This window comes from Peromyscus leucopus, chromosome 7 (assembly GCF_004664715.2).
Source record: "Peromyscus leucopus breed LL Stock chromosome 7, UCI_PerLeu_2.1, whole genome shotgun sequence".
Classification (NCBI taxonomy): Eukaryota; Metazoa; Chordata; class Mammalia; order Rodentia; family Cricetidae; genus Peromyscus; species Peromyscus leucopus.
The window spans coordinates 67,575,328-67,590,648 of NC_051069.1; the positions used below are offsets into that span (position 1 = coordinate 67,575,328).

The 15,321-nt window shown below is 44.8% G+C and overlaps 1 protein-coding gene across 1 annotated transcript; it reads right to left on the reverse strand.

The window, feature by feature from the left end:
* Positions 1 to 580: 580 nt before the first annotated feature.
* LOC114686797 (glutathione S-transferase A2-like) lies at positions 581 to 13,671 on the reverse strand. Its single transcript, XM_028861467.2, has 7 exons — positions 13,564 to 13,671; positions 9,518 to 9,627; positions 6,729 to 6,780; positions 5,767 to 5,899; positions 3,794 to 3,935; positions 1,623 to 1,754; positions 581 to 817 (listed from the first exon to the last, which is right to left on the reverse strand). Exons 2-7 carry the CDS (start codon positions 9,602 to 9,604, stop codon positions 692 to 694), a joined length of 672 nt encoding a protein of 223 aa, XP_028717300.1. The 5' UTR covers positions 9,605 to 9,627; positions 13,564 to 13,671; the 3' UTR covers positions 581 to 691.
* Between the last annotated feature and the right edge of the window lie 1,650 nt (positions 13,672 to 15,321).

Below are 15,321 nucleotides of genomic sequence, written 5' to 3' on the forward strand. Positions count from 1 at the left end.
ATTTTTCAATTTTTATTTTATATATTGAGGTGTTTTGGCTACATGTATGTATGTATATCCTGGGTGTCCAGTGACCACAGAAGTCTGAAGAGGACATCAGGTTCTACAGAGCTGGGGTTACAAATGGTTGTGAGGTGTCATGTAGATGCTGGGGACCTAACCTGGTCCTCTGCAAGAGTAGCCAGTGCTCATCACCTCTGAATCTGCTCTCCAGATTCTCCCTCACTGTTTTAAATTTTTCATTTTGTTTTCTCTTTTCTTCGTTATTTTTTCTTTTAAAAAAAATCTTTCACTAGCTACCAAATGCCTGTCAACCAAACTTGCAGTCTTAAAATTTTTTTTCTTCATTGTTTTTCTCCATTTTTCTTTTCATTTCCTCCACTTGTAAATTAATTCTGCCTTAAAACTTTTTGGTTTAGTCTACATTGGTGTTACTTACTCTTTTTCTTTTGCTAGTGTTCTTTGTACTTAGTTTTTCCTCAATTTTACAAGCTTTGCTTCTGTTTGTGGTAATGACTGTTTGCCCTCCCCTAACTAGGTGATACCTGCAGTCCCAGGCCAACAATGTGAACACACGACATATAGACACCATTTGTTCATATTTATTATCTCAAACTAGCCGTGATACACAGCTGCTTCTCATTTTTGCAAAACATCAGAGACTTGCATCTATTCCCTCCATCATTCAGCTTTACTTAATATTGAAAACCTTCTTTGCCTTTTCAATTGTTTTCTCATCTGTGGGAGGCTTTCTCTGGCTGCCAGGCTCTAGGAACTTCTTCACATTGGGCAGGCTGCTGAGTCTGCTCTTCAGGGCCTGTAATCCAGAAAACACAGCCTGAGAGTCAGAATGGCTTATGTGGACAATCCAAAAAACTCTGAGCCCCTTCCAGAACATGACCAACTGCATCCTTACAAAGCTCCAGTGTAGACATGAGAAGAATGATAAAACCATGAGCTGAAACCATAGTTCAGAATAATGTTCCTTAATATTTCCTTTGACATCCAATTACAATCTCCTCAGGACAATGACAAACCCTGTAGATCTGGTTTTGTGGTGCACAGCACAAAGCACTGTGTCTCTCAGGTGTGAAAGCAGAGACTACCAAAGAAAACTGAAGACATAAAAAACTGAGTTGGAAATGAAGCCAGAAAAGCTCAAAGTCTAACCAGGAGTAACTCACAGCCAGTTTTCAACCTGGAGATAAGGATGGAGTCACTGGAGGATGGAGGACCACATGGTGGGGATTGTGGAGAGGGAAGCACAGGATTGAGAAGTCAGAGCTGAGAAAAGGGATCAGCATGACAGAGACCTACTCAGACACCGATTGTACAAAGACAGGACACATGAGATGAAAGATGAAGGCCAGAAGCATCCTGCAAAAAAACAGGGGTCGAGGGAGACAGCTGGGGGTCCTGCATCTTTCTCATTACAAATGGCAAAATATTCTTCTTGGAGTACCAGCCTCCAGTCTCCATACACAAAAAGATAATTTTCATGCCTGAAACCAGGGTCCAGTAGCTCAGTTTGGAGGCCCAAGGATGGGCCCTAGGAAGACCACAGGCCACCATTATATCCTCAGAGGCATGTGTGTGTGGCTGCCTCTCTGAGGTGATCTCACCTTCAGCAGGGGGAAAGGGGCCAGAAGGCTGGAGTCAAACTCTTCAATATAGAGGAGAAGTTCCAGCAGGTGAATGTCCACCCTGGTCAGCCTGTTGCCAACAAGGTAGTCTTGTCCATGGCTCTTCAACACCTGCAGAATTAAAGGAGACAGATTATGAACATAGAGTTGGGCAGGGACCACTGACTTTTCCCAAGTCTCCAAGGGGTGGCTCTGCCTCTGCCTGGCAGGGATAGACGTGCAGACACTTCTCTAGGTCTATGATACGAGAGGGAGAGGAGAAGTCAGGCAAGCAACCTCCTCTTTAAAGTTCAGGTGACCTTTCTCTCTCATTGCCAGTTCCTATGACCTTCACAGCATCCCCCTTCTGTACATTTTCCACTTGTGGTAAGGATTAGCCCTGACACATCTTGTTTCTTCCTCTTATTTTAAGCTAATGGGACACTGGAATGTCAGGACTTTCCTCTCCCTGTCCTCTGTTCAATCTCTCTTGGACAGAGTCTCCACCTGCAGGGAGCATCAGTCTCCAGAGAACATCCCCTGTCTGCATTCTCCTGTCTGCTAACCTCAGGTCTCTGGAATCTGAAGTACACCTGACTCAACTACAGAACATCCCCTTTACAGCATTGGCTCTGACTCCCATCCTTCACTGTGTCATGATTGACATGCTGAATTGCACAGGGTGAACTGAGTTGGAATCTGTAAGTAACATTGTACTGATAACACATGAATGTTGACAGATGAGCATGCCAACACCATATGGTGCTAATCTTGCTATCTGATTGGCAGCTATGTATTTATTTAACATTGATTTCAACATTTCTGGTTGTGTGATGATTGAATAATGACACTGTCTTAGTTACAGTCATATGACATTTACTTAAATATCCCAGCAATATGAAAATCACAGATAACCACAAGGAAAAGCACTTCTAAAATCATGAGCTACAAGTAAAGAACTATCAAAGGCTTTGTGATCACCTTCTCACACTATACATGTCTACAGAGAAAAATATAATTAGCACATCCAAAAGCAAAAGGAAGCCAGGCAGGGTGACACACACATTTAATCCCAGCACTCAAGAGGCTGAGGCAGGTGGATCTTTGTGAGCTCAAGGCCAGTCCACATAAATAGTTCTGGAAGAGCCAGAGCTACATAATAGAGAGAGAACCTATTTAAAAAAAAAAAAAAAGGGAAAATGGACAAAAACTAAAAATACAAAAGTAAGCATCAAATGTTCTCAGTACATAGTTCATTGTGTACATGGAGGTCATGAATCTCATACCAGAGATGCTGTAAGCTGTAATGGCTGGACATTATGTTCTAGGAAACAGGGCCTTGACTCCAGATGGCTCTGTGAGAACCTGATGGCTCCTAAAACCCTGGCAGCTTCCACAGAGCAGAGACAGCAGTGAGTGAATTTTCAGTGAATGGATAAAAAAATAAGGTGATGCTTTGTAACATGGGGGTCACAGTCAGTTCTCACAGGAATGTGTACGATGCTTTTATCCTCTAGGATCATAGCTCTGTTCTTATCTTTTACTTGACAGAAGATCAAGTAGTTCTGAAGTGTTCTTGATCTTCCTCCAAAGAGAAGCTCTGACTAAGAGAGGCACTCCATGTCACTGACACACCTTCATTTGCTGAGTGTGCATGGCTCTTCCTCCAAGCCCTGCATCTGTGACCCCAATTCTGGTAGGTCAGTTTTCCTTAACATCTCATCAGCCTCCTCCTCTCCACCCTCCATCCCTGTCCTTGTTCAGGCACTTCCCCTCTGTCTTTGCAGCACTATCATATTCTCCTGACAGCCAGTCACTCTCTGCCTCCCTGTGTGATGTGACAGAATATTTTCCCATCTGTGTTTTTCTTGAGTTTGCTCTGGCATTGAAGCCCGTTGTGTTCTGCTGGATCTGGTTCCATCTCTGGTGTGGCTCAGCTTCCACAGATCAAGTTCTGGTTGTGGCCATGAACCCTGTTGCATACTGACCCCTAGATTGGCATGACCATGCAGGACTCCTTCACAGGCCATTTTCCACAGTGCCCTGTGGGGCAGGGGGCTGCACAGAGAGGCTCATGGAAGGTCAGCACTGCAGCAACCTTTCTCTCCCAGACTCTACCTTTCTCCTGTTCTTGAAACTCAGTGTCCCCTGACTTCAAAGAGCCCACTTACTTTTTCAAAGGCAGGCAAGTACCGGTTTTTGGTCCTGTCTTTTATCATGGAAATCTTGGCTTCTTTCTGGTCTGGCGGACATAGTATCAGTTGCATGATCATGTCACTCAGATCTACAATACCCTCTGTATACATGTCAATCCTGAAAGACAAAATATCCAAATAGTCAGGGTGTTCAGGGATTCACTATTTTACATTTTAATCTAAAAACCTGAGAAATTTACACTGAAATGTGGTTGCAAGCTTATTCACCTCTAGTGGGTCATTATCTTTATATTTAACAGATATATTAACTTTCTCCCTGGAACACCCTTTGCAACCCAATACACTTTCAGAATATTGTTACACATACATGACCCAGCCAAAGTACAAAAAGCATCACTAGCCCAACTAGAGATGGAGTTGTGATAAACTTGTTGGCATCTGAGACGACAACCATCAACTCTACACTAAGCTGTTTCTCTTTCTCCCTATCACTCTGTGTGTGTGTGTGTGTGTGTGTGTGTGTGTGTGTGTCCCCGTCCATCTGTCTGTCTGTCTGTCCGTCTGTCTGTCTGTCTGTCTGTGTCTGTATCTCTGTGTCTATCCGTCTGTCTATCTGTGTGTGGGTATCTGTCTGTCTGTGTCTGTCTGTCTGTCTGTCTCTCTGTCTGTCTCTCTCTCTCTCTATCTCTCTCTCTCTCTGTGTGTGAGTGTGTGTGTGTGTGTGTTGACTGTGTCTGTTTCCTTCTGTTTCTCTGTCTCTCACTGTCTGTCTGACTCTGCCTGCCCCTCTCTGTCTCTCTGTCTCTGTTCTCTGACATGATTTGTTCTCAACAACCATGCATGGATTTTCAGAGCTAACAAGCTGCCTCCCATGTGATCTCAGCACAGAGCCCTGGTTGAACCACCAGATGGGTATCTGCCCATCTTGCCTTCTCCTACATGATCCAGAGTCATTCTTGGTCAGTGTTAGAGGTTCTCCAGTCATTTCTCATAAAGCTTATCTGTATGTCCTCCACACACCGATGCTGGATTCTGGCCTTGTTAACATTTGTCAAGACTTGTCTGTTTCTTTACTCAGTTAAACCACAGGACAGCACAGGACACATATGTTCCCTTGTTCTAAACTGTATTTTATACAGTGCTTTTGGAAAAGAGTTTCATTATCATATTTTCACACACTATCGTTGATAACCCATGAAAAGGTGATATTCTGTGTTTCAAAGCATCCATAACAGTCTAAGAACATTAACATGCTGCTAGGAATATTTCTATATAAGCACTATTAAAGCCAAGTTTCTCTTTCCAAGGACATATGTTTCCCACACTAGTGTTGCTGGCTAGCACCACATTTAGCTCTCTAAGCAACTGCAATACTCATACACAGTGGTTTATGAATGAAGAGTTTTGTCACATCACAGTGAGTCCCAGCATGGGTTCTACAGTCAGCTTGGCTGCTTTGGTTCTGAATTAAATGCTTCAGGTAATCTTGGTCCATGGGAACCGGTCTCTCTAAGGCTCCTTGAGTTGACCAGTCCATAGGACTGGCTGACAATTCAGGTCTTGCTCTGCACTATTCCTACTCCTGAGATGTGGGAAGCAGCTCCTTCCTCCTTCCCTCCCTAGGACTCCTCCCCTAGCCTCAAGCCCTGTGTCCTTTGTCCTAAGCTGTTGGCTGAGGTCCAGTCTCTGAAGCTTGGAGCACCTGGAGTCCTGATTCCACCATGCTCAGGGCCCTTGGAACATCATGTTTGCAACTCTGTCCTGGATCTGTGCTGGCAACATCATCCTCTGCTGCAGTCACACTCACCTGAACCCACCCCAGCTGCTCCTCCCTCTCCTCCATGGACTCCTCCATACTTGGACTAAGAGTTTATATCAAGAGCCAGCCTGCTCCTAGAATCAAAGCCTGCCACTCTCTTGCTCACTGATGGAGACACCAATTCCTTCCTTTGTTTCCCCTTGGAGTAATAACAGGAAATGTACCGTACATGGCCCTCTCCTTCACATCCTTGCCATAGAGGTCGTATTTGGTGGCAATGTAGTTGAGAATGGCTCTGGTCTGCACCAGTATCATCCCGTCAATCTCCACCATGGGCACCTGGTCAAACATCAGTTTCCCATCTTTGAAAGAAGAAAGGAAAGAGGTCTGTGAAGTGTGCAAGTCTCACTCTCAGGAACAGAAAAGTTGTATTGAAATGTCTGATCATGTAAAGGAAAGATAACAGAATGGCTGCCAATCTTTCAAGTGAATCCCTATTTACGTTTAGCTCCTGCTTTGTCTTTGTCTCATAATCTTCTGTTGGCTTTTGAGCTTCGCTCATTCACTGTTATTTCCTATCCAGATACATATTATATCTCTCATACATGTTTTTGTGTTTAATTCACGTCCCTGGATACGTTTAGAAGATGAGGAGGGACAGCAGAAGACCACCATATAAACAGGACTAAGTAGGGTGTTTGAAATTGTAATTGTGTTCATGATGTTAAGGTGCTGTGTAACAGGTTCCTATGTAGTGAGCCACCATGAATTCCTCCAGCCTGTATTTATTGGGGGACAGTAACTCATCAGTAGCTGTAATGAAAATACTCAAGAAAATCACCCCAGTTGTTTCTCCACCCATGATTTAATCAATGGCCATGTACTTGTGTGGCTATTAAACATTGTGGGTGAAATCCTGAGTAAGTGGGTGAGAATGACCCTGAATGAAATAGCTCACTCTGATGCAGAAATAGGGAGAAAACGTTCACAAGTCACCACATAAATTCTTGTAGAATTCTGCACCCCACTTTTATCACTGTTTCCATTTTCAGAGCACTCAAGGAGACCAACCACCTACATCTTATCACTCTGCCATTCTTGACTATTTCCATCCACCACCCACCACCACCATCACCTTCTGGTAAACCTTCTACTAGGCACCACATTGAAGACATGAATACTTGGTGTTACCTTTTCTTAACTTTTCCAAATCTTCTGGACTTTCTATAAACTTCTCTTCAAACTGAAAGCAGAAAGTGTCAATGCATTCTCATTAGCTCATTCTGTATCATTTGAACATGAGTAGTCTGTGTCTGCAGAAGTTAAAACCTGAAGTAGACACAAAGGAGTCTGATCATGGCCACTTGCAAATTCAGATTAGATCCATCAACAACAGGGTGAGGAACATAACAAAGCTGCTCATTCTTGTAGTGTCTTCCTCCCTGACCCCACTATGTCCATGCTTAGGTCCTAAGAAGAGAGTGATCTCATGGGAGCACCAGCACTGGGAAATGGACTGTTGAGGTTTTGGGCTCTCAGGAAAGCCTGTTAACATCAGCAAGAACAGAACAGAACTTTCTGTGTCTCCATGATGGCACATGGTATGAGCCCATGATCATCTGGGTTTCTTTCTTCAGAATATAGTTTTACTAATTTTGTGTATGTGTCTTTGTGTATGTGTGTCTGTGTGTCATGTGTGGCCTTGAACATGTGAGTCCATCCACCTCAGAGGTCAGAGGCCAGAGGTTAGAGGTTCTATTAGAAATGGAGTGATGGGCAGTTATTAGCTGTCATATGTGGGTGCTGGGAACCATAGTCGGTTGTCTATGTGTACAATAAGAACTCTTAAACAGCCAAGACATTACTCTAGCCCCACATCAAAGTTACTTACAACCCGGGACCACTGTTGTATTTTTTAAATAGTTATTTGTTTTATTATAAGTATTAATATATTTTTGTGTGAGGATACACATACTCAATGAAAACCCACTCTGGCCTTTTACATGGATTCCTGGGATCCAAACCCATGTGGCTTAATTTTTAGTCACGCAGTCCTCTCTCCAGCCCTCTAGAGTAATAAACCACTCTCTTCCTTTCACAGTTTGAAGAAGCTTTTCAATCATGAAAGGTTGAAAATCAGCTTCTACCTTGCTTGGCGAGGCAGTTTGCGGATGACTCCATAACCGCCTGGACTGAACTGATGGAATGAAATGGTGAGTGTGGACAATGTGCACAGATTTCAGAGAGCTGCACAGAGTGCTGACGTCATCACAGAGGGCGGCTGAACTGTGAGGGGGTTGGTGGGTGTGAGGGTGATGAGGTCAATGGGCAGCCTGTGGGCACATTGAGTCTGGAAGGTGTGAGCCAGGGTCTCTAATAGCCCCTGCCCACTGGCTTCTCAGTCACTCTGGGACACAGAACAGGAAGGCTTCTATGCAGATGCCCCACCCCCTCCTCCTGTGCTGAATCAGCAGTCCAGTGGCTTAGAACATATCCCTGAGCCGCAAAGCTGGCATAAGACACTGGCACCCAATTATTGAATTATTTAAAGCAATCCTCCCAGGCTGGCATTTGTGTGTCTCGGTTCCAATGCACCCCTTCATTCAGAAAGGATCCAGCTGAAGCCCTCCCTGTTCTTTTAGGAATGGATGTGTGATTCCATGGCTGAGGTAAACATGTTGCCATGACACTGAGGGAAGACACCAAAGCAGCCTTCACAGGACACCACTTCATCCTTCAAGCCTCCTGAGGTCAAGATCTCAGGAAGTGCCCCTGACTTCCTCTCAGGAAATGCCAACAACTGAGCTGCCCTGATGTGAACTGGGAAGTGTTTTTCCCAGTGACACCTCTAGAGGACAGCACTAAAGCTTACCAGAACTTTCTGCTCTACAACTGAAAAGGAAAACATTTAACCTCAGAATGTTGCTTCCACACCTCACTGGGGCCACTCACACACTTAGCTGAAAGCTCATTGACATGGGGACCACCTGAAGATGGGGCCTCTGTTTTATTCACCACCTATACCCTCCCTACCAGGCCTCTGCCTGGCATTTGATGGTCTCTACAAACTGATAACTCAGTATTGCTCTGCTTTGACAAACAGGCTGTTACTGCCTTCTGTGTCAGGTTTCCCATGTGGTGTATATTTTTAATTCAACTCTATTAAGTGTCTCTTGTATAGATTACCCATTTAACATTTTTTCTATTATAGGAGTGTAGAGGGAGACAGTGTAAGTGCCCATGGAGACCAGAGGCACGGGGACCCTCTGAGGCTAGGGTAACAGGCGGCTGTGAGCATCCGGTGTGGGTCCTCTGCAGGAACAGTATTGGATTGTGACACTGAGCCATCACTTCAGTCTCCTGTCCCTCTAAACCATTTTTATCATGGGAATTCCTGGGTCTGTGCTGTAAAACTGCACAAGGTGCAAAGAGCCTCCATCCATCCATCACCATCTCCAACCACCACCAGCTAAAGTCCACCCTGTTCCCCTCTGTGCCCATCTTCTCTGTGACTCTGACCTTAAAGTCAGAGGTGAGGTGTCACATTTCCCTGTCACAAACACCCCACCGTGAATCTACAAATGTAAGGACTCTTTTTAAAAGAACAGTGCCATACCTAAAATCACAGCATCATATCATAATCTGCAATAATCAATTAGTATTGCCTAATAATCAATATTCAAGTTTCTATTCCTATATGTCTCACTATATAACTTGATTCAATGCAAATAGCTAATTAACCAATATGAAATTATTTGATTTTGTTTCACCTGAAAACAGCTTTTAATGTGAATGTGTTCTTTGGCAGAAAGCATAGTAAAATTTTCATTTGTGCAAATCAGTTCATCATCTTCTCAATATATGAAGATTACCATTTAACATGAAATGTGCACAATTTTGCTAGTGTGAAGACTCTCAGCTTACAGAAGTATTTTAATCTTGTCTTAGGTCTGGTTCCAGAAGCACAATGCACAACCTACCTCCACCCCTGCTGCAGCCAGCAGCCACCTGATGCATTCCATTTTGCCCCGGGCATTGAAGTAATGAAGCACTGGCTTCCCGGCCATGGCAGCAACTGTGGTTTCACTGACTGTGAAGGAAAAGCAAAGAGGTCAATGCCAGGGAGACTGTGCTTTGGGACGTGAGTAATAACACAACACTAGAGGAGGGAAATCTGCCTTCTTCATGGGCAGCTTCCAGGGGGCGCAGGAGGGTCTTGATGACTAATTTCTCACCTATCAGTGACCACAAACTTGCAATTGCACCAAACAGGTCTCAGCTGGCCATGTGCCTTCTCTTTGAGGACATAAACGGAGTTGCCCTGATCCTCTAGTGATGAAGGACTGGAAGCTGTTGACCTTGGACAGCTGAGCCATCACAGAGGGATGAGACAAAGTCCCTCCCCAGTCCTTTGCTCCTGGGCTGCTCAGTTCAGAAGATGTCAATGGCTTGGTGTCACCCTGGCTATGCCAAACCCTAGTTCTCCCAGGAGAAGAGCTCGTCTCTTGGCTGCAGTTCTGTTTCCCACTGAACACTGGATCCTGTTCTGTGTTCACAAGAGAGTGGTTAATGCAGTAACACCACATAACGGGCAGTTCTTCATTGGAACTTCACTTCATCTCCACAAAGTTATTGGTGAGGAGCTGTCCCTGTCACACGTTTGCAGGAGAGAGGATGTCCATACAGTTCCGTGATGAGGAGACCCTGAGAGCGCAGCTCAGTTCCCGCACAGTGAGCAGATGTGCTGGGTCCCTGCTGCTCAGGGGCTGGAAAGTCAACATCATGGGTCATGGGTAGTGTCTTTAACTTGTGATGAGATAGGAAATTTCAGAGTCTGCCTTTTACAAAGTACTGTGTGTGTGTGTGTGTGTGTGTGTGTGTGTGTGTGTGTGTGTGTGTGTGTGTGTGTGTGTGTGTGTGTGTGTGAGTGCACATGAGTGCAGTGCCTACAAAGGCAAGAGACGTCATCAGATCCTCTAGAGCTGGAATAACCCTGCTCTGAATAGCCCAGTGTGAGTACTGGAAATTGAACTCTTGTCCTTTGAAAGAGCATTGTGTGCTCTTAACCACTGAGCCATTGCTCCAGCTCCCTATGGTGTTTCTTGTGCGGAAATGTAAGTACTTGGGAGGGAGACTTTAAAGTTAGTTACATTATGTGCATCTGCACATGACTGTGCACTCTGGACTGACATAAGATGTAAGAATTAGATGTTCCTAGAACTAGCTGCAGAACTAGCCTGGCAGTTCTCAGTTGCTGTTTCAAGGCTATTCTACACTGTCAATTTGGTTGGACCAGTGATTCTTTGGTTCTGTGAAGCTATCCCACGCAAAGTAGTTTATTAACTAAGTAACCTCACAGAGACTTATGTCCCTTCTACCCCAGTCAACACAACTTAAAACACCCCTAGAGCTTGCCAAATGTCCTTTAGGGGGCACCTTCCACTGCTCTAGTTCTTACTCCTGGGGACAATAGCACAGAAAATAATAACCACACACAATCACCAGGCAAGTTCAGCAGCAGAGTTGGGGAGGACATATCAGGGGTGTGGGTGTAAAACTTACAGGATTTCCTAAACAGCCAGGATGCGTTCAGTCACTCAGACGTAGAGGGGAACAGTTTCAGTTATATATTAACAGATGTTTTTTGGTTTTGGGTTTTTATCCTTTACTTGTTGGTTCATGTGTCTGTGTTTGTGTGTGTGCAGATGCGGCCTCTGAGTACACAGAGAGGTCAGAGAGCAACCTGGAGGCAGTTCTCTCTTATCACCATGTTCCAGGTTTACCTCAGTCCATCAGCCTTGGTGGCAGCACCTTGCCTTGAGCTATCTCTCTGGCCTTTATTATCACTTGTTTTCAAGAGCTGTAATGGACACTATCTCTTGGTCACAACATTTAGCATTTGTAGGCAAAGAGAATCTAAACTGTTGGAGATGCACAGACAAGAAGGAGGCAGGAGGAAAACTCCTCTGGAAGCTCCAAGAGCCATGTGAGTGCCCTTCAGCTCCCGACCTCTAGGTAGGAAATGACTGATGTTCTCCAGGTCGGCTGCGGCTGCGGCTGCGGCTGCTGGTGGACTCAGCCCCAGTGATCTCCCCTCTCACTGTATTCCTGTGTGAAAGCTGTGTGACTGGAACCTTCACACAGAAAACAGTTCACATGTGCCCACTAACCCGTGCCCTTTCCCTTTCTCCAATGCCTTCTGCCTGGTTTATATACAAGTGTGTTTCTATTTTTAAGGAGTGTGATGGAAGCTTCATGATCACCTGCAGTGAGCAGTTCCCAGGCCAAAGGACAATATGGCTGGAAGGGACTCATTTGGGCTTTGGTCTACATGGGCTGAATTCGTGTCTGGACCCCAGACTTAGGGAGCAAGCCCTAACAGAAGAGCAGGCTCTGCAAATTAATGCTCCTGAGAATTCAAACCAAGCACCATCATTCCCTCAGCCAGTTTAGGCCAGGGCTAGGGGGAGAAGCCTTCCAGCCTGAGAAGAAAGTTCCTGGCTGTTCTGCCCAGGTAGCCTCTGTCTACAGGGTCAGCATCCTCCAGCCTCAGCCCTCAGATGTCTGCCTCCATCAGGTTACAGATGCTCCTTGTGGGCACCTGAAACCTGTCTGCAGCACATTATAAAGCTCTGATCAGTTTTGTCTTTTCTTTTTGTTTCTCCATGAACTCTAGTTTGCCCTGCACAGCCTCAGTACTGGGGACTTCACAGGGACTCTGAGATTGTGAGGCTTTCAAAGAAGACTTTCATCCTACCTTCCCTGGGCTGCAGTTACTCCACATCTTCACTGAGGCTATGGCCTTGCAGCCTTATGGTGAATTGTACCTTATAAGTGACATCTCTGCTGAGCTGTGTGGCTCTCTCTTTAACCTCCCTGTTTTAGAGCTGCATGAATTAAGATTCTGCTAGCCTTCTTCATATTTGTGATGAATGCTTTGAACCTTAGCATAGGATTGGCCACATAACTGCTTAGTGTCAGAGTTGGTATTTAACCTTGATCTTCTACAGACTCATTTCTTCCTGGCATGTCTTCTTACAGGATTTTAAACTGTTTTATGGTCTACAGTTCATTCCCTCCTACACACATCTGTGATCACCGAGTTAATAAGTAGACAGCCTTCTCCCTGGTACATAATGCAAGGTTCAGTCCACAGTCCCCAGATCTCCCAGGGATAAATAGTTCCTCACTCATTTCTTTTCCATTTTCTTTCTTGGGCTTACCATTTAACAACAGAGGTTGTGTTGGGCAATTAAATATTAAGGAAGTAATAAAGTGACAAATCCTAAGTATGAAACCTGCTACTCTGCTATTTAAGCAGAATTATCAAAGCAATTAGAATCCATGCAACAGAAACAAATTCAGTAGAAAACCCAACTGGGTAAGTGCTTTGGGAGGGTGGCTGGGAGAGTCTGGGTAAATTTAAGTTCTCACCTGGGAGGAATCTGCAAGTTCTCTGTGAGATTGGCACATGCAATTCAAGAGAAGAACGCTATTGATCTTAGGTTTCCCTGAGAGGACAATCCAGGTTTACTCCTCACTGTCCTGAATCCCATCATTTAGAGGCCCTTGCAAATACATTAAACCCCACCATTCGACTCAGTGACTCTGAAGGAGGAGGAGGGAAGAGGGAACAGAGAGAAAAGCAGAAGGAGAAAAAGGAGGAGTAGGAGATGAGGGAAGGAACAGAAGAAGAGAAGAATAAAAACAGGATGAGGAAGGAGGAAGAAAGGAGAGGAGAAGAGGGGGGGACGACAGAAACAGAGAAGGAAAAGAGAAAGAGAAATAGCTTGCTATTCGATGTTCAGTCACAAAATAATTCATATGAACCAGAAATCAAACACAGGTAAAAATTAAAGGTAGTGAGAAGTGAATATGATCAAAATATATAACATACATGAGTGGAAATTACATAATAAAACCAGCTGTTCTGTACAATTAATGCATGATAAATAGAGCACTGAAAAGCCACTTTCCAATGCAGAAATGAGAACATGTCACACAGGTTATAAAAGAGAGAACTGACCTAGTGAGAGTCCAGGCTTCCTCTCCACTCAGCGCCCCAACTGCAGCTCCAGATGAGTGTGGACGCTGCTTTAATAATGTGACCATTCTAACAAGGGGGTGGGGACCCATAGGGAACAGCCACTCCCATGAACTCCCACAGAGTTCAAGATTCCAGAGTTAAACTAGATATGATTGACTAGAAATGAACAAATCAGAGGCAGGAATTAACGAGTTCCCACCCTCCCTGGAGATCTAGAGTCTTTCAGTGTAGTTCCTACAGTCCTGTAAAGAGCCATAACACATGCTTTTATAAACCACTCTATAGAAACTCTCTCTCTCTCTCTCTCTCTCTCTCTCTCTCTCTCTCTCTCTCTCTCTCTCTCTCTCTCTCACACACACACACACACACACACACACACACACACACACACACACGGGGTAGAGAGGTAAGATGGAAGGAAGAAGAAAAAAAACTGCATGAGAATCTTAAATACTATGACCTTCCTTAACGGAATCAACCCACAGACCCCTCAGCTATAATAACAAAAATGTAGCTTTAATCTACTGACATTCAGGGATAGTTTGTTTGTAGCCCTAAATTACAGAACTAATACATTGTCTCAAGTTCAAGGCTAAGTTGAAGTACAGGTTATACTGCCACCGGCTTATTGTATCCAATGGAGCAAGCTAATATCCTGTAATACCATGATAGCTGTCTTAACCTTTGTCCTGTTTTAATCAGGAGCTGAAGGGCAGAAAGGAATTTCACAATCCACACTTAACTTCACCTGGATGACTCTCAACAGTCTGTCCCAGCATGCTCTGGGTCTCAATGCAGCCTGTGTATCCCTGCAGTAACTACTGTGGAAAAATTGCCTTGTCTCCATTAGTAATGTCATCTCCAAGCTAGTGATAATTACCGCTGCTTTGTGTCAAGTTCAGACTCACAGCTCTTATCCACAAACAAGGACATCTACCACTGACTTTATGCACAGACTCACATGCTCATTGGATTTTAGTTATAATCCTTGGTTCATAGATCTTTATTAATCATTACCTGATGATCTGATTGGCTTCAGAGATGATTGTCACTTGCCTGAGTCTGATACCCTACCAGTGTCCAGGGCTGGCCACTTTTATCTTGGTATACACTGCTAATTTCTCTTCAATTACAGAACTTCCCTCCTCAAGGGGCACTGCACTTCTCTAAAAACAGATGACAAATTGGCAGTGCTGCCCTTCAGGGTGATGCTCATGTGCACCAGACCAGGATCTCAGGTCCAGGCATCAGTCTCACTTACAGGGATGAGTTTGAACACCGCCCATGAAGAGTCCCTGTCACAAGCTGTCAGCTTATGGCAGAGGAAGACACAAACCCTGTGGGGAAGACCAAGTGTCCCAGGGGAACAATGTGAAGACTTGCTCAAGAGAACGAGGAGATCTTAAATGCACAGCAAGGTCTGAATCAGGAGTGCCGCTGAGGACTGCTGTTGCCTTAAAACTGAGTCTATTGTCCCAGCCCTGAAAGGAAGGAAGCCCTCAGCTGCCTGCCTGTCCCAGGCCATTTCCCTGGGCTCACGTTGAGTCCCTGTTCTTCTAGCTCCTGTACTTTAGTCTTCCTCTGCAGCCCAGGCCCTGCACAAACCATTTCTTCAGCTGAGCCTACTCCTCTCCATCCTCTGGACATGCTGTGCTTCCTCCATCAGGGCCCTGTCCAGACAGTGTGGAGCCCTGAGCAAGGAGCTCTCCAGGGCTTGGTTCCAAGTTCCCATGGCTG